The 21,918-nt window shown below is 34.8% G+C and overlaps 1 protein-coding gene across 1 annotated transcript in view; it reads left to right on the forward strand.

Moving 5' to 3' along the window:
- The window catches only part of LOC136033905 (CD63 antigen-like), a 53,452-nt gene extending 32,420 nt beyond the window's left edge, over positions 1–21,032 (forward strand). The window contains exons 4-5 of the mRNA XM_065714908.1: positions 16,391–16,630; positions 20,746–21,032. Coding sequence (XP_065570980.1) covers positions 16,391–16,630; positions 20,746–20,811 — 306 coding nt within the window. The 3' untranslated portion in view covers positions 20,812–21,032. The remainder of the gene's footprint in view (positions 1–16,390; positions 16,631–20,745) is intronic.
- The last annotated feature ends 886 nt before the right edge of the window (positions 21,033–21,918 follow it).

Consider the following 21,918-nt stretch of genomic DNA (forward strand, 5'->3'; position numbering starts at 1 on the left):
ACCGGTAATTTAAACGAATGGGCAGCGGAGGGGGAGCTTCAAATCGTAAAATAACTGGGTTGTGATCGTATTATCGTTATTTTTCTTTTTAATTCTCTGTATTTATTTTAATTCTGCTGGAAGAAAATAACTTTTCGCATCAATCTATTGCTACTTGAAATTGACGTTAAGGAGTGACAAGAATAATATTTTCTAACCATTAATTTAAATATTTTTCAGGAATGAAACAAAGGAAAATATCAACTTTGATTATTAATCCGTTGCGTCAATTATGTTTTCATGTTAAATGCTTTTAATGTTCTCTTAAATTGTACGTAACATTTTGTATCTCTTCGATCTTTTCATTTCATATGAGATTAGAAAGAAACATCCCTGCTTCTAAGTAAGAATGACGAATTTTTGGCCTGAAGTATTGCCGGAGATGCTAATTGAGACTGAGACAAGTATAAACTCCGACGCATCTTTAACCTTTTAGTGCCGTATATGTTTTGACAAAACCTAGAAGAAAAGAAATAAATAAATATTAAGAGACGAGACTTAAGGCCGGTGAAACTCAGAGAAGAAAAATATACTGGATATATCTCGCCTGCACAATCAACAAGATTTGCCGAGCGCAAAAAAAGAAGATTAAATTAAAAATAAATATTAAGAAACTAAAAACAAAAATCAAAATTATGCGGACTTAAACAAGGAAAATCAAGACAATAAAAACAAGAATCACCGAAGAACTAGACAAAATTGAAGTGTTCTGTTGTGTTCTGACGAGGCAGGAGTAAGATACCTCAATTATGTATTTGGCTTGTATATTCACATATTTTTTTTTCTTTTAGCATGCTTCTTCTATTATTTTTAGAGTTTCTTTTAGTTTTCCTTGTCTTTTAGTTTTGGTGTCCTTGAATTTTTTATTCCCTTCTAATCTGCAATATTTGGAGCTTTTTTTATAGTAGTTTTCCCCTGTTTTATTTTTTATTTATTTTTTAATTTTTTGTGCTAGACAACTCGTTGATTATACGTTGATAGACAGCTCAGCCTTCCAAATTTCACGGGCCCAAATCCGGTTCCTTGTTATTTTTTTCTGAGTTGTTGTCTGATTGTTGGTCAGGTTTTGATCATTGACATTCCTTGACCAGAAGAGTTCCAGACGAGAAAGCCGCTTTGTTGGATCCATAGAAGAAAAATGTTAGTTTTCAGCAAAATTGAGTAATGACAAGGCTAAGTCAATAGTCGAGAGGCTATTCGCCTAATTCTCTATTGGAAATAGACTCCTTTCTTTCTGTGATTGATTTGTTGGAAATGAATTGAGAAGAGACCTAAATGAGAATCATGGGGCCATAGACACTACGAACTTAGGAAGTGAATCTAAGATGAAAATCATTTTCCTTAGTCCTTTAATCTCGTATCGCATCAGAAATTCTGTGTGTATGATTGAGTGGCCTCTCAAAGAAGAAATGGAAGATTTGATAAAAGATTATCTTGGTGTTTTAAATTGATTTGGGGAAGTTATTTTAGGGAAAGAAAATATCAATGTCATGTTTTGTCTTTGATCAAATACCCATAGAGAAAATACAGACATTTTACAGTTAACAAAGTGAGAATAAATATGTTTTCAGACTTTTTTGTATATTCTTATTTGTTTTGTGAATTTTTTTAGGAGGTTAATATAGTTAGTTCTGAGCTTGTTAGAATGGTCAGTTAGAAGAAACTGACGTTATGTCTTATGAAGTTTTCTTCCTAGTTTTCGTAATTAGGCACTTTACAAGCATGTTCCTACGCCATGAATTGCACAATCACAACCTGATAGTCTTCTTTTAAGGTGGATTTCAATTATCTATCTATACACACACACACACACACACACACACACACACACACACCCACCAAGCTTCCCCCCTTCACGCCTTCCAAGCCCCACCCCCCTTCACACCCCCCTTCGCGCCCCCCAAGCCCCCCTCCCCCGCGCGCGTAAGTCGTTACGCGCCATATTAGTTACGTGCCATTGTAGTTGTGTCCCTGTGTCCCACCTGTGAATAGATATATATATGAATAGATATATATATATATATATATATATATATATATATATATATATATATATATATATATATATATATATATATATATATATATATATATATATATATATATATATATATATATATATATATATATATATATATATATATATATATATATATATATATATATGTTTTTAACTACGTAAAACATACGAATATACAACATTCTTCGCTGTCCCATTGTCTATGCATATAAATAGATTGTCAGGTTTACTGACTCTTGAACATGCAACATATAATTGTCCATGGGAAAAACAATCCGTATTCATATCTATGCCTCATTATTCTAATGATGTGTCCCTGTGTCCCGGTCGTCATTTATATTCCCTATGTCCCGGTCGTCATTTGTGTCCCGGTGTCCCAGTTTGTAATTTCTCTTTGAGTGTCCCGGTCGTCATTTATATTCCCTGTATATATATATATGTATATATATATATATATATATATATATATATATATATATATATATATATATATATATATATATATATATATATACTGTTAATCTGTTACCCCGTGTGCTACCCGTATTAAGGATAGCCTCAAAAAAATATAAAAATGTACTGTTTGTACTGTTAATTTGTTACCCCGATGCAGGGAGTACTAAGGGCAGCTTCAAAAAAAAACTTGCTGACGTACGAATGGGTAGTCGAATCTTGATTAAAGTTTATATTTAGAAGGACGATATTGGGGGAGCTGGAGGGGGAAATGGGAAATCTTGGGAAACGCTTAGAGTTGAGAGATCGGGATGAAACTTGGGGGAAGAATAAGCACAAGTCCTAGATACGTGATTGACATAACTGGACTGAAGTCTCTCTCTTTGGGGGAGTTGTGGGGGGGATGCTAATTCGTTAAAATTAGAAAAATTTATGTATTTTTAACTGACGAAGGGGTGACCGGATCTTAATGAAATTTGGTATTTAGAAGGAACTAAGGAATGTCTCAGAGCACTTATTTTAAATCCTGATCAGATCTGGTGACATTGAGGGGAGTTGAAGGGGGAAACCGGAAATCTTGGAAAACGCCTAGAGTGAAGAGATGGGATGAAATTTGGTGGGTAGAATAAGCAAATGTCTTAGATACATGATTGATGTAACCAGACTTGATCTGCTCTCTTTGGGGGAGTTCAGGGGGGGGGGGGTCAGTGCTTTGGCGAGTCCGGTGCTTCTGGACGTACTAGGACGATGAAAATTGGTAGGTGTGTCAGGGACCTGCACTAATTGACTTGATAAAGTCGTCTTCCCCGATTTGACCATCTGGGGGGCTGAAGGGAGAGGAAAAATTAGAAAAAATGAGCTATTTTTAACTTACGAGTGGATGATCGGATCGTATTGAATTTTGATATTTAAAAGGACCTCTTGTCTCGGAGCTCTTATTTTAAATCCCGACCGGCATTAAGCCTTTGATGTTCCTTTTAAATCAATCTTTTGATTCTTAGAATTTTGCTAGAGCTCATGTTATATGAGCTCTTGGCTCTTCCGACCTCGTCACAAGTGCCATATGAGCTCTTGTTTTCTAATTACATTTATCTGTGCTTCATTTTCATCAATCAACCCCTTAAACATTTTAATCGACCTTAATTTAGAATTAGGGTCTTTGCAATTTTTTTTTTATTGGACCTTTAACTTTTGCCTTGGCTTGTCTTTTGTCATTATGAAAAACATAACACCCAACCTTTCTTTTTTTTTTACCAGAGGCTAATGCAGTATCATGTTCTTGGCTAACTTCCTTATAAACTCTAATGCCATTATTTATAGCTATTCATCGCTTGGAGCTTTTATAAAATGTTGAACGCGGACTTTTGCCCCGACTTGTCTTTTGTCTTTATGAAATACATATTGCCGAGGCTTTATTTTTAAACAAAGGAATGGTAACATTGATGATTTTATCCCTGTCAAAATCCTAAATCAAATTATCACAACTACCATTTTCGATTTTGGTACGTTTCGTTTCCGCTGTCACTTATCTTCTAATCCCGTTTTTCTTCTTCATTTTGGATTTTTATTACTTCAGACAATTTGCGAATGCCCTTTGTTTTAGCTAACCAGATTGGTCTAGTTTTACGTGACGGTCCATCTTGTAGATTTGTTAATTGTTCAGGTGGTGGGACAAAAACTTAGTTTTCTTCCAACGAATTATCATTTATTACACTTTAAATTTCCATTTTTTGGGTCTTGTCTCATTTTATATTCCAGGTTGTTGGTTTTCTCTCGTTGTGAATTTAATTTTTTTGGGCTGTTCTCTTGGTCTTATCACGTTTTATAGTTCAGGTGGTTCCAAAGAATCATCATTTAATTCTCATCGCTATCATTTTCAATTTTTACACGTTTTGATTCTCGCTGTCGCTTATCTTCTAATCCCATTTTTCTTTCTTCTTTATTTTGGATTTTCATTACTTCAGACAGTTTACTAATTTCAGCCCTTTGCTTTAGCTGTCCATATTGGTCTAGTCTTACATGATGGTCCAGGCTGTAGATTCGTTAATCGTTTATGTGGTGGGTCGAAAACTTCTTTTTCTTCCCTGAATTATCATTTATAACACTTGTAATTTGGGGGGGGGGGTTTTTTTTTATATTTTTTTTCTTTTTCTTTTTTTTTCTTGTGCTTTGAGGTCCTCCTGAACTAAGGACCTGAAAACATTATTTCGAAGCAGATTAGAAAAAGTTATTTCTGCCATTTCGAGCTCCTTTGTGGTAGTGATCATGTCCCAATTTTTTTCTTCTTTTTTTGCGTAATAGGCTCCTAATTGCCCAAGGAGTTCTGGCTGTAAGTTTCAGACTGACCAGGGACAATTTTTTTTTTGCCAGTTGCCAGGCCTCCTAGCAATCCACTCGAACTAAATAAATCTTTGATCTCCTTTGCCCAGGGAATTATCCCTAAAATTTTGAGCCGAACATGCCCCTCTTTATACAAAGATAAAACCTATCTGTTAACAATTAGCAATTTGCGTAATTTTACGATCCTTGCCCCAGGGGAGAAGAGGTTGTCCCCATCTCCGAAGGCGTCATTACTGAACATTCTGAAAAATTAAAAATAATTGCCATCTCAAAATTTTGGTCTGGTATCATGGAGGGTTATATGAGGCTGAGTTACAAGAAATGACACGGGATGGGGGCTGATTGACCCATTATCTCTTTCAAATGAAAAAAAGTTTACTAGAACTTGCATTTTCGAATCGAATAAAATCCCAATTTCAAATCGAATGAACTCGCGCGGAAGTTTCTACGACCCCAAAAATGATATGTGGGAGGCATATGACTGTTTATTTAGACAGCGCCGGAGCGTCGCCTCTGGAAAAGTGCCGAATAACCAAGCTTCAGCATAATAAAGATGTTGAAAAAGAATACAAAAGATTGAACTGCAAAATAAATGTTATTAATCTGATAATTAGGGTCAGATTTCAAAGAGTTTTTCAGTGGAAAATTAAGTTAGGTCTATAATAACAGAAGATGAGAATTATAGTATTTTATTAAATATTTTTATTTATCTATATTTATAAACGGGATTGCAGTGCGGACTAAGAAAAGATTTTCCTTCTAATTATCCTTCGTGGCCTTAGCCGTGGAAATAGCTCTTATAAATTCCGTTATGTCCGGGTCATAGGAACAAAGCTATTGAGATAACTAGACTTTTCCATCTAATCTCAGCATGATGAATGGAGGAATGATTTTATTCTACTTTCTATATCCGGTATATTATTTCCTTTTTTAATGGTTACTTCTAATCATCAAAAGTTTTAAACAGCTAGTACTAAGAACGTAGGGCATTTATTTTCATGTTAAAATAAATTCACAAATAGAATGCTGCAGCATTTAAATCTACTATGTCAGTAAAAAGGTCACACGAATGAACTTATATCACAACAGCGTTTTGTTGAGAAGAAAGGATAGTAAAGAAATTAAGATTAGTGAAAATGTGAATAGAGTTCACCTTTAGTTCCACCCTAGGAGAGATCTTACCAGCTTTATACCAGCTTATACCAGGTTTGTCTCTAGGCTTATACCAGCTTTGTCTCTCACTCAGACTATCTGTCTTGGCTTTTTTCTACAATTTGTCATGGCTTGATTTTAATTCAAAAGTCACCGGACTCTGTAAAAAAAATTAGCGTCGTATTAGGTAAAACTTAATTTAGCTAGTTTTCTGGTAATTCTTGAACACTTGGAAAGACGTTCAGATTAAAGAAAAATCTGGATATTTGAACCTGTAAATATATTAAAGGATGGAGCCGTTAGCTTTTATAGATACTACCGATCATGTTTGTTCCGCATTTTGAAATCGATATTCTAAATGCTATGCTGGCTATGTGTTTGACTCGTTCTGTACATTGTGTTTTTAATAGTCATTATGTCTTTGTTCTTATGTTGTTGTTTTTATAAGATTTTCCATGGAGATCCATTGCAAGACTGGATATCATTCGAGAACTCAATAAAGCTTTGTTAATGCTAATTTAGTTTTGTTAATTTTGTTCTTTTAGTGTCCATACTTCACAGTTCGAAATAATTCCCAAATAAGGCGTCCTTTACCGAAATTAGCTCGCTTCAGCAAACAATTTAAGCAAACGTCATGGTTATTTTAAAAGTAGCTAATATCACATAATTACTTTGGAGACTTGGATAGCCCCTTTAGTGTCCTTAACTTGCCCCGCTTCAGTGAGACGCAGTTTGATACAGTTCCTAATAAATCTATTGTAACAAAACTATCAACGACAAAACTGTTAATTCTACGTCTTTCTTTTTGAAGCCAATTTGTTGTTTATTTGTTTATACATGGTTTCTCTTACGCCTTTGGGCGTAAAGGGTACTTTACGCTCCACATCGAATAAATGCGCTCCACATCGAGCAGTCTTGAATCAAAGATAACAGCTTCTCCTTTTCCTAGCTGTAGAGCAATGCAGGGGACTGTGTTGTAGTCTGTTTTCTTTTTATGTCTTTCTTTTAGATTAATAAATTGATTATTAAAGGGGCTTCAATTTCACGCAAAAGGAAATATATATTGCATTGTTTACTTCTCGTACTAACGGCGTAGGAGGAATTCAGCTCTTAAAGTCATTGAAAAGTTCCTTGTTTCATTTGAACTATAAAATACGAATATTCCCATTTTTTTTAATCGAATTTTATAGATCATAGGTGGTTGTAGATCCTGAGCCAAATATTTGGCACTCATCCATACGTGTTTTGCATAAACAGTTGTTTTCAACTGGTGGAACCTTTTTTCAGTTACGTCCGACGGACTTCCTGAGTCTTGCCACCACATTAAAAAAAAAGGTAAAAAAAAGGTAAAGGATACGGCATTAGACTTTACAGTCCGTACCGGCGGTGCTGATCTCCGTTTTTTGGCCCTTCAGCCAGGAAGTGCAATGGGGGGTTGGGGGCCAGCCATCCTGTGCTTTCGCACACCCTTCCTGTTTACCTTCCCCAGATTTCTCCGGGTACCCATTTAGAGCTGGGTCGACTCTGGCTAAGCTTACAGAGTCACGCCACTGACCCGCGTCCTCTCAGACGAAGGATCCGGAATCCAGCGCACCAACCCACTCGGCCAGGACGGCCTAACCCACTCGGCCAGGACGGCCACCACATTAATGCAGACAAGGATAGTAGGCCTACTATTAAACAGGTGTAGCATAAGCTAAAGAGACACTTGTTGCATGGACGTACGAAAGAACAGATGAAATGGAAGCCAGCGTTTCCCCGGATAATTCTCCTCATGGAAAATTTCCCCAAACGCAAAAATCAGGCAGCCACTGAGAAAATATAAAATCGGTACCTCAAAATGTCGATTATATATTCTAAGGGGTAACAAAAAGGATCAAATAAAAACAGTTTTGGGACAGAGGCTGGTTGATTTCCAATCACTTTACACTTATGAAAAAGGACCAGAATTCCCAATTTTTGATCGAACGGGCATCTTCCGAAGTTTCGACAACTACCAGGGGGAAGTGGTGGATGAGGAATGGGTAGCCCCCCTCCCTTACAGGATAAATTATGCTAATTTTAGGGTTTATTGTTATTCTTTACTTTCATAATAACAGCGTAGACCAGAAATATTCACAGAAATCCAGAGGGATTAGATATCAATTTCTAAATCCACCCCTTCCTTAGAACTAATTCTGTATTTACCTGAAGGCTCAATAAGAGTTAGGATGTTCGAGCATTAACATTAAAATACACCATTTGAGGCATCCCCCCCCATCAAAGTTTATACGACCACCCTTCCAATAAAAACCTTATATCTTAATGGGCAACTTGCATAGCTTACAGCCCTTTTCCCGGAGGCTGGAAGAGGGTTTGTCAAACCCAGAGGCATAGTTATTTGACCTTTGGAGAATTTTGAACAAAATGGTCATCTAAAACATTGATTTGATGCGTTTGGGGAGCATTTGGGGGAATAATCTGAGGGGGGAACGTCTAGACCCAGATGAAATATAGGAAGATTAAGGATACGCAAGTTGAATCAGTCTGAACTTCTGAGTTGGGGGTTCAAATTTCTCCACCTTGCGTATGTGGCTAATCTGTGATCTATGAGTACTATCAGGAGAATGGTCTTACTGTCACACTTGAATACTTGTTGCACGCACAGAGTTCTGCATAGACACTTGAATTCTTGGGCTTCTTTCATCACAGTACCTCAAATCTAACTTCTGCTGGTAGTGTGGTTAATACACTGTTCGAATTTATTTCTGCTAAAATTTATTTGTAAACCAGTTGAGGAGGTATATACTAGCTCCTCAATTTTATACTGTATATTTTCTTTAAAATGAGCTAATAAAATTCATTAGTCAACATTTTCGGTTTCGTATCATTGATAAGACGTGATTTAAAAGACGTATACAATGTTTGCAGCAAATTTTTTTTTTTGCTTGGATACTTTTATTTGCAGTCATATTTGTTTTTTCTAGTGACTCATTATTTTTTTTCGTGGGAAGTTCAATTTAAGAAATCGATTTAAAAAACTGAATTTAAAAATGCAAAAGTTTCTCCATGAAATGCAAAAGGTGAATTTGAAACTTGAAACGATCAGAAATTAGCCTATATAAGATATTAACCCTAAAATTTGCCAAAATTACAGTGAACACTAAAGCTAGCTTTTAAAAAACACAAAAATTCACAAATAAGGGCTGTTTTGCCACCTATCACCCCTCCTACCCTAAAAAAAGGCTATTGTTGCATTTGATAGATTTTCAAGATAGATTTTTTTTTCAACCGTTTTTTCTCTACATTTGAATAAGAATAAAATAAAAATGAAGTAATTATTCCAAATCCTGTGTGTTAAGGTAATGAGGTCTTCCCACTCTGTAAGACTGGGATGTCATTTGCGCTTTTCTGGAAACTAAATAAATTCTTTAGATAGGAAATTTAATTTTTCCGATTGATCTTCAATGCAGTTAAAATATTGATGAAAACTTACTACTTATTAGACTAATTGCATTAAATGATTTGAGAAAAATATGTTAATATAATGAAAATATTTTTGGGAAATTCGTGCAGCATTATGTTATAAAAACTATATAAATAAATACATATTTAGTAAAGAGTAAAGCACGAATGACGCTCATGCCTTTGGCGGGGGGGGGGGTAGGATTTAGTATTGAGACCACCACTGTTTTGTGGCTATTTGGTATTTGGTTTTATTGTTCGTTATTATTTCTTTTTGTTTTATTTCTTTCTATTATAGTATGCACATACATTTTATGTTCATTTTAGGTTCGGCATTAGTTAAGGTTGTCGAGCTGTTATAGTTTTCAATTCAAGTAGGAATGAAAAGTATTTCACGGGGAGGAGTATACAGGACTGCTGGAGCATATGCTTCTAAGATTTTTAAATTCATAGATTGGCAAATAGACAAATGGTTTTAATTTTTTTTTTCTGTATTTGTAGTGTAATTTTGGAAACAAACAACTACAGCCTGGAATCATATTGGCTACATCCTAGGATTTTGTGTTTGAGGGTTCCTCACAATTTTTAATATTATTGTAATTTTAGTTTCAATTTATTTCGTTTCATCATTTTTAAAATGACCTGCAGGCCTGTTTTTGAATGATTAAATTGCAAAAAAAAAAAAAAATCAAAGGGCTGAAAACTGAACTTAAAAAATGATCCCTGATTTGTGACAAAACGAATGCAAATCGTCTGTATTTGTTGACCAAAGATCTGTGTTTTCTAGTTGCTGAGTCAGCACTTGCTGAGGTGAGCCAGATAATTTTGTTGGTCCCTTCACCCGAAAGGTAATAATCCAGTCCTGTAAAAAATAATTTCATCTAGTCCACGGGAATCATAGGCCTTGTCCAAATTTAACACTGTACCTGAGCCCCTTAGAACTGTGAAGTTCCACAAGAAAGAGTGAGTGGCGATGAAAAACATAAAAGGGGTTTTAAAGAGAGATTTAAAGCAACAGTTCTAGTAGAAATGTTGATACAACTTGGGACCTGGGGTTTGATCCCTCGATACTGTTGGTAGGGGCAATCCTCAAAAGGGGCAAGGGACTATTTTGAGCATCTTATTTGAAGAACATAATTAAAGCTTAAGAATCGTCTGTTTTAAATCGTTAGGGAATAACAGCCTATAAATCAAGGGTGTCTCTTGAATTTTGAATTTGTAGCATTTATCTTTCATTTAATCTTTTTCTCGTAAAGTTCAGCTGCGTAGAATCGATATGTCATTGACTTCCTTAATTAATAATTAAAAGAAAATGTTATAGGAGAAGGAACTTCCTTGCATATCAAATAATCTAACAACTGTAGAATATTTAGGTCATTTTAATGTAGGTCACTTTAATATTGGCCGTTAAGGTTTTTGAATTTTCACTGGTAAACTAAAGAACTTTTTTTTCTATTTTATTTAAGATTTAGCCTATATATTAGTGCTGAAGATTTTGATAAAGTTTTAAGTGTTTTAAATACCCATATTTTATCTGACATTTCAAGACCTCCTAATTTTCATCAAGAAAATTTTAAATTTCCAGACCTCCTTATTTCAAATAAGAAAGAAATAGTTTAAGTAAAGAAAGTTTTCAAAAATGTATCAAACCCTGTTAATAAAAAGGCATCGGGTATCGTCCTCTAGGCGTACGTCAAGTTTTTCCGTCCGAAGTAGCCTTTAGTTTTTTTTCATCGTTGAAAACAAAGGTCAAAGTAATGTTTTCCAACCCCTTCATTCCCAAAAAAATCCTCGTGAGGCTCAAGATTCGCCACCTCGCCTTTTCCATCTCTGTTCTGGCGGGTATATGAATATAGTAATTTTTGCTACATAGAAAAAGATTGTTGCAGTTGGAGGGGTACTATTACCCCCCTCCTCATAGCACCAATAAAAAGCCATAGACATAAATCAAGGAATCAAGAGAAATTGTATATGAATACCCCACCCCCCCACCTTCCCTTTCCTAAAACTCATTCTATATTTATCTGAATGAGAGGCTCAATGAGAGTTTCGATATTTGGACATTAAAGCACATTCTTGAGATTTCTCCTCCCTTCCACGCCTACAAAATGGTTTATCGCCCCTTCTTTATAATAGCAGATACACGCTTACGCATCATTGTATATAATTTTACGAAATAAGAAGAACATTAATTTAGTTAAATGGAGCTTTTAAATAAATTTCAGAAACATTTTTCTGCAATAAGAAGGGAGGTATCACCCCGCAGCACTCTTATTCAGGCTTACTCTAAATTAAAGCAGATGAGAGATTAATTCCTGCCCCTTCCCATACTCCTTCCTATATTTATCTTAAGTCTTATGGGGCGTTAGATAATTTGGGTGTTCAAATGCGTTCTTTCTGTAAGTTTTGGGCTTCTGATTGTTTTTGATGAGCCTCTGTTGTACATTTTTTTTTTTTATCTAGCCTTTAGGGTAAGGCTAACATGTTGCCAAGTTCCTTATTTCGACTCTACATTTTAGGAAAGGAGATGTAAGGAAAAAGTAGAAGCCGCTAATTTTCGGTACACGCAAATAATGTGTAGAAACTTGAATGAAGCCAATCAGTCTAACAATCAGTTTAATAGAGTGGTATATAAATACATTTTTACAGAAAATGTCCCAAAACGTCTTTTGAAGTATTTCAACAAAAACGGTAATCAAAGGCACTGTCCCTTTCAGTAGATTTAACTGTTCTAAAGATAATGTGTTTGTTTCAAGTGTCTGCTTAGTGATAGGCAAATAGCCCGGCTGAGCATGCCCAAGCCTTGTTCCTCGAAACTTACGCATTAGTTTGTTTATTTTTGGAACAGGAGATGTACATGAAGATTTAATTTGAATTTTCTTCTTGCTTATGTCACTCCCTTTTCTATAGGTCATGGATACAGGGGTTGTAATTCTACTATCTCCACGCTAGGTTATGGCCATCAAAAACCGCGAAAATCTGTTTTATGCCTGTAGATACTAGGACACATCTCAGAAAGTTGACAAATAGACAAATTATGTCTGCACCATCGGACTCACCGTTTCGAGTTCGGTATTGGTGCAGGTCCATCCTTAGCTGAAGATTGAATTTGTGTGTAGATACCAGTTTTTGGAGAAGGTCAGTCGTGCTGATTGATTGCTTTTTGATCCCTCAGGAAATAATATTGTTCATTCACACCAAGTGAATTAATCCTAGTCTCCTCCCGTCTCTAAAATTATGTTGACTCAACTCTTTTTTATTACTATTCATAAACTTTAGTCAAAACAAATTAGTCTTGGGACTAGTCTTTCCATTTAAGTTTTAATATTTGGCAACTCAAAGTGGCGAAATACATGTTTTTGAAGCAAATAGTTTTTGTAGGAACCATAATCGATTCATAAATATTCAAATTTGAAATGAAATGCTTGGCGAAAAGAATCTAAATTGACCCTTGCTTACATAACTAGATTAAAGTACTAGATTACTAATTCAGTTGCACTAGAATTCTCTTCCAGTAGAAATTCAAGGCTTTATTTTAGAAGTAAGTCGTATGGGAAGTTTTGGCGTTGTAAGAACTGCTTCACTTCAGGGAAAATATGAATCTCATATTTAGATATTCTCTTCTCCGTTAGTAGCACACAAAAGAGTTTGTAGATTAATTACAAAACTTTCATGGCATGCCTCTTTATAAGTTTTGTAATAAATTGGTTTGGGGGCTCATACAGTTTTTTCCTTTTTCTTAACGTAAATTCTGGCAAAATTTTTACATTACAATTTCATGATGCATTAGGGCTTATGTAATGCATTTTAAAAGCTCCCTTTTGTATGTAAATCTTGACCTAATACAAATAATATCATCATTATTAATCAACTGGAACATTTAACTTCTTCTGGTAAGATATATTTTCACTTTCTTCAAATTTTCAAGGCCTTTTATATAGTCAAAACTTCTGTCAAAAGGTGTACGTCTTTTTCTTCTTCTTCAAACCCTCTTCAGATCTTCATCTCCTAACCCCCTTCAAATCTTCATCGTAACATCACTAATCTGAATTATTTTTTTTTTTCCACCAAAAATTAAAAGGGAGTTCCAAGTAGAGAGGGATTGTTCCCCGTCTGACCGGAATTTATTCCAGGGACACAGGTAGGTGGTGGCGATAGTCCCAGTTTAACGATGGGTATGATCCTCGCATGTCACTCAGCAAAAACACTCTTAGCAAAATCACTTCATCCGAAGACACTTTATTTCCCTGTTGATCTTCTTTAACCTTCCTGTCTATGCGCATTGCGCTCAATGCTCCCTTCCATCTGGTAGGACAATCAATTAAAAATGCGACAGTTAACACTTCATGTATTATAACGAATTCAAAGCATAATTATAGCTTTTAGAAATAGGTTCCAATATTCTTTATTACATTGTTGGTCCGGAGGATATCTTTTATTATATTAGTTATTTGTTCCTTGCTATATTCCTAATTTATTAAGAAACCTCTGCATTTTATGGGGATCTATCAGCTGAATTTACTAGCTAAGTAAATACTAGGTAATACTACCTAGTATTATACTAGGTAGAACTACCTAGGTAATACTACCTAGCAATAATGCTAGTACATAATTTTTTTTAACGTATCAAAAATTTGTATATATGTGTTGTTTGTTACTTTTTACGAGCTAGACCACAATTTCGAATGGGGAAGGGGAAGCTTAAATCTCTTACCCCCGTGGATACGGAGTTGACTATGAGACTCTTTATTTGGTATTTATTTTTGTTTTAACCCCTATGTAATGGGTTATGGAGCCTTGTAGGGGTAGAAAGTTATTGTTGTCCATTTATTTTGATGTTAATAAACTGAACTGATCCCTTTATATTCATAAGGTAAAGCTGTTGATATTAGTTTTATTCTAGCTGTTTTATTTATAATTTGATGGAAACTCTTATCCGAAGTATGCATCATTTTCACTTTCAATTTTCGGCTTTCAGGTTATTTTTTCCAATTGGAAAACCGATTGATAGATTTTTTCTGTGCCCCTGTTTGAAATGTTTAAAACAGCAAACAAAGCAAAAAAGGTTTAAGTAACAAGACTTTTTACAAGTATTCCTTTTGTTACCTCTACGATGGAGATTATATTTTGTTCTCTTATGATTCAGGGCTCGTGAAGGAATTCTGTTCTTTACAAGCCGACTGCGACAAAAGCTGAGGAAATATGGCTTTGGTCACGAGTGAAAATTTGAAATATGTGCAAGAAAAGAGTTGCAAAGATGGTGGCATATCCACATCTTAGTGTGAAAATCACATTGTAACTGCAAGGTTCACATTTTGACAGATCCAAGCGCTAAGCTTGAAAAATTGTCTAGGCAAATTGTTTCTTTTTATTTTCTTTCACGGACTAGACAATCTGATGGTTAAGATGGAACAATCAATAAGGGACACCAAACTGCTTTTTAGATGAGTTTTGAGCATTTTTATTGTTAACGATTCCACTTTTCTTTTCCATTTAAGTTTATTGGTTTCATTTTATATCTGTCAATGTCAAATTTATAAGGAAAATCTATTGTATTTTTTTTCTGATGATAAAATGAACTTGTTCAAAATTACTTTCTAGTTTTCTAGTTTCGTGAACAAGTTGATGATTAAAACAAAAGAACCTCGATTGCAACTTTTATACTCAATACACAGAAATCAAGCACAAGTGGTCGCATTAATTTTTTTGAAATTGTATCGTTTTAACAAACGGTTTCCTTGGAAGTGAATTTCCTTCTGATACTAAAGGGAAATTGGACTGCTTAGTTCATCGCTGTTTTTATTGAGATTGAACTATCACTTTTTGAACAAACTTCTTTAATATTTTAAAAACATAGTAGATCCAGGTGAGTAAAAATTGAAAGTATAAAGCTATGCAAATATCTAAAATCCATTCGTATGACTCAGTTGCCTATCTTTACAATATCGAAGGAAGTTTGTCCGGAAAGTGATTGTTTACCCTGAGATGATTGGTTTCATACTGTATGAATCAATGACATGTCTCCTCAGTTAAGGGAATTATTTTTTTTTTTTGCAGAAATAGATAGCAATGAGCTCGCCCAATATGGTACTAGTAATAGTGATCTGATCTCTACCATTTCCCATGCATATCTACAGCCCTAGTTTAAAAATAGGATTTACCAGAGTCCCCCCTATGAGGAAAAAAATCTGGGCTACTAGACCCAATTTATTTGTACTGGCATCCACTTTATTTAATACATAATTTATAATAATGAAGTACGCAAACTAGTATTCCTTGATACTCTTATAGAAAGGATACGAGACCGAATTCAGTGGAGTGCTAGAGTTTCATGTAAAAAACAGACCATGTATTGGAATGTACAATCCTGATATTTGCAGATGTTCCACTATCACCTCGAAGCTTTCTTAACCCTTTTTTTTCGTATCATTTTCGTAATAAATTGTTGGTTTGTTTTTTTGTTGTCTAACTTTATTTTGTTTCCAACTTTGGATTTTTGTTGTGGCTTTTTCGAAATATTTACACATAGATCCGACGTCTCTTAGGGGGGAGGTCAAGGAGTCGCAGTTTTATTTCGAAGTATTTCAGTTTTTATTGGAGGTGGGGGAAGGTACTCAGGACTTATTTTAGGGAGACCATACTTTCCCACTTCCTTTCTCGATTGCTAGGCATGAAGTTTGCCTCCCAATACAAATTTAGCATCTGGGGTATATAAACTATCATCTGGTGAACAATCCAATCTAAATCTTCCTATACATTAGCTAATATAAATGAGACTATATTTAACGGAAATTTGGTCTATTCATAAATTTTCAAAATGTTTTGAACTATGTATTATCTAGTGTTTTTGTATATTTAGTTAAGCCTAGACATTTTTGGAATTCTAAGCGTAGCCTAAGTGAAGTTTTTATTCATCATGTATTGAAACAATCTTAATTGCAGTTCCGTTGTTGTGGTGTTGCCGGTTTCAATGATTGGGGAAGTATAGACGTTATGAATAAGGTGAATGTCCCAGACAGCTGTTGCAAAACTATCACTCAACACTGTGGGGAGAATATGATCACTGCCCCGAGACCGAATGATACGATATTTACTGACGGCTGTGCTGTCAAACTTCAAGAGTCGATACAAAGTAATGCTGGAATTATCGCTGGTGTTGGAATCGGTGTTGCAGTTATTCAGGTAAAGAACCTTAATTTAACAGCTATTGACATCAAGCATGCTTTATACCCCCTCTAATCCCCCTTTATTGGGTAAAGGTATGGGGTCTACAGGGAAGGGGTGTGTCTCGAGATCAGCGTATTTGCGTCGAAACAGCCATCGTCAAGGCATTTTTGGTACTTGGTGAAAAGGCGCACTCGCGCACTCGCTATCTGTATTTATTTGGAAAAAGGAGAAAACCCACAGAAAGAAGCTGTCAATCCCAACTATTATTTTTTTTTCAAAGCGCTTAATTACCTTGACTAAATTATACCAGTGGTCAATATTTTCGAACTTATTATTGTAGGAAGCCAAAAGAATGCTTAATTGCAATTTTTTAGATCTAGCGAGGTTTCATGAGAGCTATCTAATATTCAAGTCCTCTTTACTGCACCTCATGGTCATGAAACATCATGGAGAGATTTACTCCGAAGTTTCCTCTTCTTTCATAGCTTTTGTAATGCTATCTACTGACATTGATTATAAAAATATAATATAGCAAAAGAATTATATTAAAAAAAGGTATGCCTCGTGATCTTTTCAGTATTACAGATAACTTCCATTAAGCCGTGTTTTAGGAATGACGTTTTCACATCGTATTTTCTTGACTTTAGTGCAAAAGTCCAAGATAATAGCAGCGTTTTGATAGAAATAAATAATAAATCCTTGGTTTTGCTTAAAAGCTTTTAGTATTTTCATTTCTAGTTTGATATTACCACAGAGGAAATGTTTGTATTTTGAATACCACTCTCTAAGAGGTGTTTTTATATGGAAACCATTAGAAAACTTTTTGGAAAATTATGTGTCATCTTGTTTGCCGTGATTTTAACTCTTTGATACTTTTGTAATACTGACATGCTGAGTAAATTTATGGTCGTAAATGATATTTACATATACGGTGCTGATATACCCGAAATTTAATTGCATTTTAATGGTTACTATAAATTATGGATAAATGTATCAGGCTGAGTTGTGAAATTATTTAAGTTACAATATACTTTCTCCAGAACTAAAAGGGGCACCCAACATTTTTCATTATTTACTTGAGAGTAAAATTATGGCAATGGAACGGGATGTTCTACATTTGATATAAGTGCGCTGCCGGGGGACTGATACGCCCCTCCCTCCTAGGAAACAAAAAAAATATTTAAAAACATGCCAAAAGAGCAAAAATTAGAAAAAAATTCATATCCTGGTAAGAACACATTTGACACCCCCCCCCCCCCACACACACACAAACACACACTTTCCACTGAGAAAATTTCCTGGCAGCACTCGTGGTTGATGTTTATTTATTAATTAATCGACTTTTTACACGGAACTCTTCAAATCTTGTGTTAAAACAAGACTTTTAGCTGAATGATGTGTGCCCCAATTTGGTATAATAATGCCATTAAATTCCATAACGTAGTCTTTGAGCTGTGGAAACTGAAACCTTAATGTGCCTCTGGAAATGTGCCATATGCAGAAGATTCGCATCAGGACTCTTGTATGCGCAGTAACTTATTTTATGAAAACGAATAAATACAACATTTGCTTCTGATACGACGAGACTGCGATTGATTTCTAGTGCTTATGTATCAATAAGTTTATTGAAAACCCCTAAAAAAGGGCAAAAACAAGCGACTTAACTGCTTTTTCTGCAAACGCTTTGTTCCAATGTCTTGCTCCACGTTCAATATGCTTGTCGCAATCGATTTTTGTAATTTTTGGCATTCAAATAGGCAATTGCAGTTATTGAATCGCGTTCAAAAGCACTTATCTAAACTTATGCATGCTTATTGTCCTTCAGACTTCAGTAAGCTATAATTTATTCTTTTACAGATAGAAAATTCTTATAGTATTTATCTATCAATATAAGCTAACAATATTTTTGGTTAATTTCAGAGGTTTTATGTGGTTTATGGGGTTGTAAGATTACTTTGATTTTTTTTTTTTTTTTTTTTTAAGAAAATTAAGCAATTATTTTGGAAGTTGGTAAAGACTTTTAATCACTAGTAAAGTTTTACACCTAGTCGTTTTTAGAAAGACGACTCTTTTTAATCGATTGCATATAATTATATATTGCCTTTAAGTCCTTTAAAATAGCATTACGCATTTATTTTGGAATTTGGTAAAGACTTTTAATCACTAGTAAAGTTTTACACTTAGTGATTTTTAGAAAGACGAAGTAATACTGGACGCGTTTTAATCAAATTAAAAGTTTATTATTTAGAAACAGAGTCAGCTGTGTTAAAGAAGAAAAATCTAACGTTTAAAATAACATACAAGTAGTTTTAATATCCTAGTTCAGTTTATTCTGAAATATAGGGATAAGGTACCAATTTCATTAAACTGATTGAGGGAAATAATTTAAATCTATTAGTCAACTTTCAAAGACATAAAGCGACAATTTCAGTGGAAAGTTTCAGAGGTTGCCTCGAGTAAACCACTCATTAATGTAAAATTCAATATGGCTTAGACTTGAGTAATTTAAAGTCGTTTGAGATCTGAAATTGCTGGTAAATCCTTTCAAAAGTACCAGAAACATAATTAGTGATCCTGAAAGGAACTTGAATTCCTGGGATTTGAATTTCGCCTTTTAAAGCCTTGTTGTTTCGGTCAAATCATAGTCAAAATGTTGATTCGCTTTTCCTTACTTAGAACCCTTCCCCATTCATCATTATTTGTGTACTCTCCCTCCCAATGATACTCCTTGAAAATCTATCACTCAGTCTTTCTTAAAATATTCAAGAAATACGTCAAGAATCTTCACCCCCACATTTTTTTCCAAATTTTGCTTTACATTCTGCTTTTCTTATGAGGATAATTCTTCTTTTAAAATTTTAGCCCAGCCAGAACCAAAAGTGGGTTGTTTCCCCCCAGACCCCGCCCCTCTCCCACCCAGAAACAACAAACAATTATTCTGATATTCAGTCGTTATCTTAGAATGAACTCCGGCTGCATTATTGACATGAATCTTTCCAACAACATGGCCAAGACCACTCAAGACCAGGTCTTTAGAATCCAAACACTTATTTTATTCTAAATATCAATGTTTCTCCGGAAAGTTGAATGTTTTCAATCTGTGAATACAGGAAGGGTTTGAGTTCTGTTATTATCCGTCTTTATGATAATTTGTTCCGATATTTTTTATATTTCTACTATACTTTCTAGGAAGGATTTGTCGGCTTTTTGTGTTTTTATGTGAGCCAATGGTTTTTGAGGCTTGGTACTTGTTTTTGGGTTATTTTACAAGGATATTTTCGAAAGTCGGATAGTGATTCTGACTAACATAAAAACAAAGTAAAATAATATGGAAAAAACTTGCTATTGCTCCGGGTTATTTTACAAGGTTATTTTCGAAAGTCGGACAGTGATTCTGACTAACATAAAAACAATGTAAAATAATATGGAAAAAGCTCGCGATTGCTATGAATTCTTCTAAGTATTAAGCAATCTGAGGCTGAACAATGGCTCCTCTATGTCACAATGGTTAAAATCCCTGTTGGGACACACTTCAAAAAGCTTCGAAAGATTACAGGCAATGTCTGATAATCTCATCACAGTCTAATCCCAGCCTTCAAAGGTGGATCTAGAGCAAAATCCTAGGGGTGGTAGTGTGACAAGGGCACCAATAATTGACAAAATTATTTTAAAAAAAGAGTGAAAAATAGAAAAACCAAGGAGTGAGGGTGCCAGAAAAAATCTTGGGGGACCTGGACTCCTCCGGCCCCCTGGAACCGCCAGCACCAGTCTTTTTATCATTTCACTTGTAGTCTAGTTAAAAAATCAGTTCTTGGTACACAGGTTCGTCCTAATGACGCATACAAGTGTCTTAGACTACTCTTTTATAATACACATCTTCAGTGGTATACTGGACTTAGAGCAGGGTAACTGATATATTGATCCCCTCTTCCCGCTCTACGACAGATTGAAAAATGCAGAGAAAAATATACCTTTTTCGTGTTTACGACATTCCAGAAAAAGCCATGGGATCCCTCACGGGTTTGGCATGTTTGCATCCATGCTGAGTAGAATCAAACCACCATATCCATAAAGAACAGTGTCAGAATCTATGAAGGTGCTTAATTAGTAATTATTCATATTATTTGCAGGCCGTTGGGATTTTTTTGGCGTGCTTTCTGGCGCAGGAAATTCGAAAAACCTACGAGACGGTTTGAAGTGACCAGGAAATTTGCAATATGGTGCCAATGGCTCAATATGAACTTTTCAAAGTGTGTTATTATGAAAACTGATTTTCGCCTATTTTTCAATCAATCGCTCTTTAAAGATATGAAGTATTTTCTTCTTGGCGCAAATATGTTAACTTTGAAGTGATTTTTTCGTTTTGATTATGTAAGAGCTTATATAACAATTATTAATTAAAACATTTAATATTTGATCTAGTTAATCTTGTATTGCTTATAGCATAGGTTCCCAATCTTTTAGAACCATCACAATCTTTGAAATACAACTTTTTAGGATCTGCTCATGAGTTCAAATTTTTTAGAATCAGTTGTCTTAACAATTAATGAATCCTTATTAAAAATTGTCATTGTCCCGCATAACCTTCCCAGTAGCATTTTCCTTTCTTCCTAGTATGTTTTGGGAACCTACGACTTCTAGATGAACATGTACAGTGGCCATTTTGAGCAAGTTCAATATATGGACCGTAGAGATTGTTCAAACCCCTACATGGTTTTGTTCTTGCGTACCAATCATCTGTTGGTGATACTTTTCAAATAACAATGTGCTTATTTATGTGTTTGGGAATACGAGTATTATTCAAAGGAGTTTAGAAGGAGCATTTAAAACTGATTTAGCAACAACAACAAAGCTTCTTTTTGTTGTTAATCCTTCTGTAGGAAAGATCTATATTTCTCAATTCAATTCAAAAAAGTCAATTTAACTAATTCCTTTCTAAACTGAACCTAAGAAACGCGTCAAGAATCAAGTTCACAGAGATAGAGCTTCCAAGTCTTTTTCAGTCTTTTTTTCCAAGTCTCTTAACTATAGACAACCGCAATCATATTTCCAAGAATAAAGTCCGCTACGAAATTGTCGAGTAAATGCTCTGAGGCTAACACCAAACAATTTTAAACATGGTTGTCGGCTTCTAAGAGGTTCTTATATTGCATTGCAGAATATGCGCATTTCTATGTAGGATGTCTTGATTATTTGAATTATCTCCAAAGGAGAGAATACGAAGATCTAATATTTAACTCAATATAACCTAACCTAAGGGCTGAATTGCACGGAGGTTTAGTTAAATGAAAGTTCAGTTAGGT

The sequence above is a fragment of the Artemia franciscana genome, chromosome 12, assembly GCF_032884065.1.
Source record: "Artemia franciscana chromosome 12, ASM3288406v1, whole genome shotgun sequence".
NCBI classification, from domain to species: Eukaryota; Metazoa; Arthropoda; class Branchiopoda; order Anostraca; family Artemiidae; genus Artemia; species Artemia franciscana.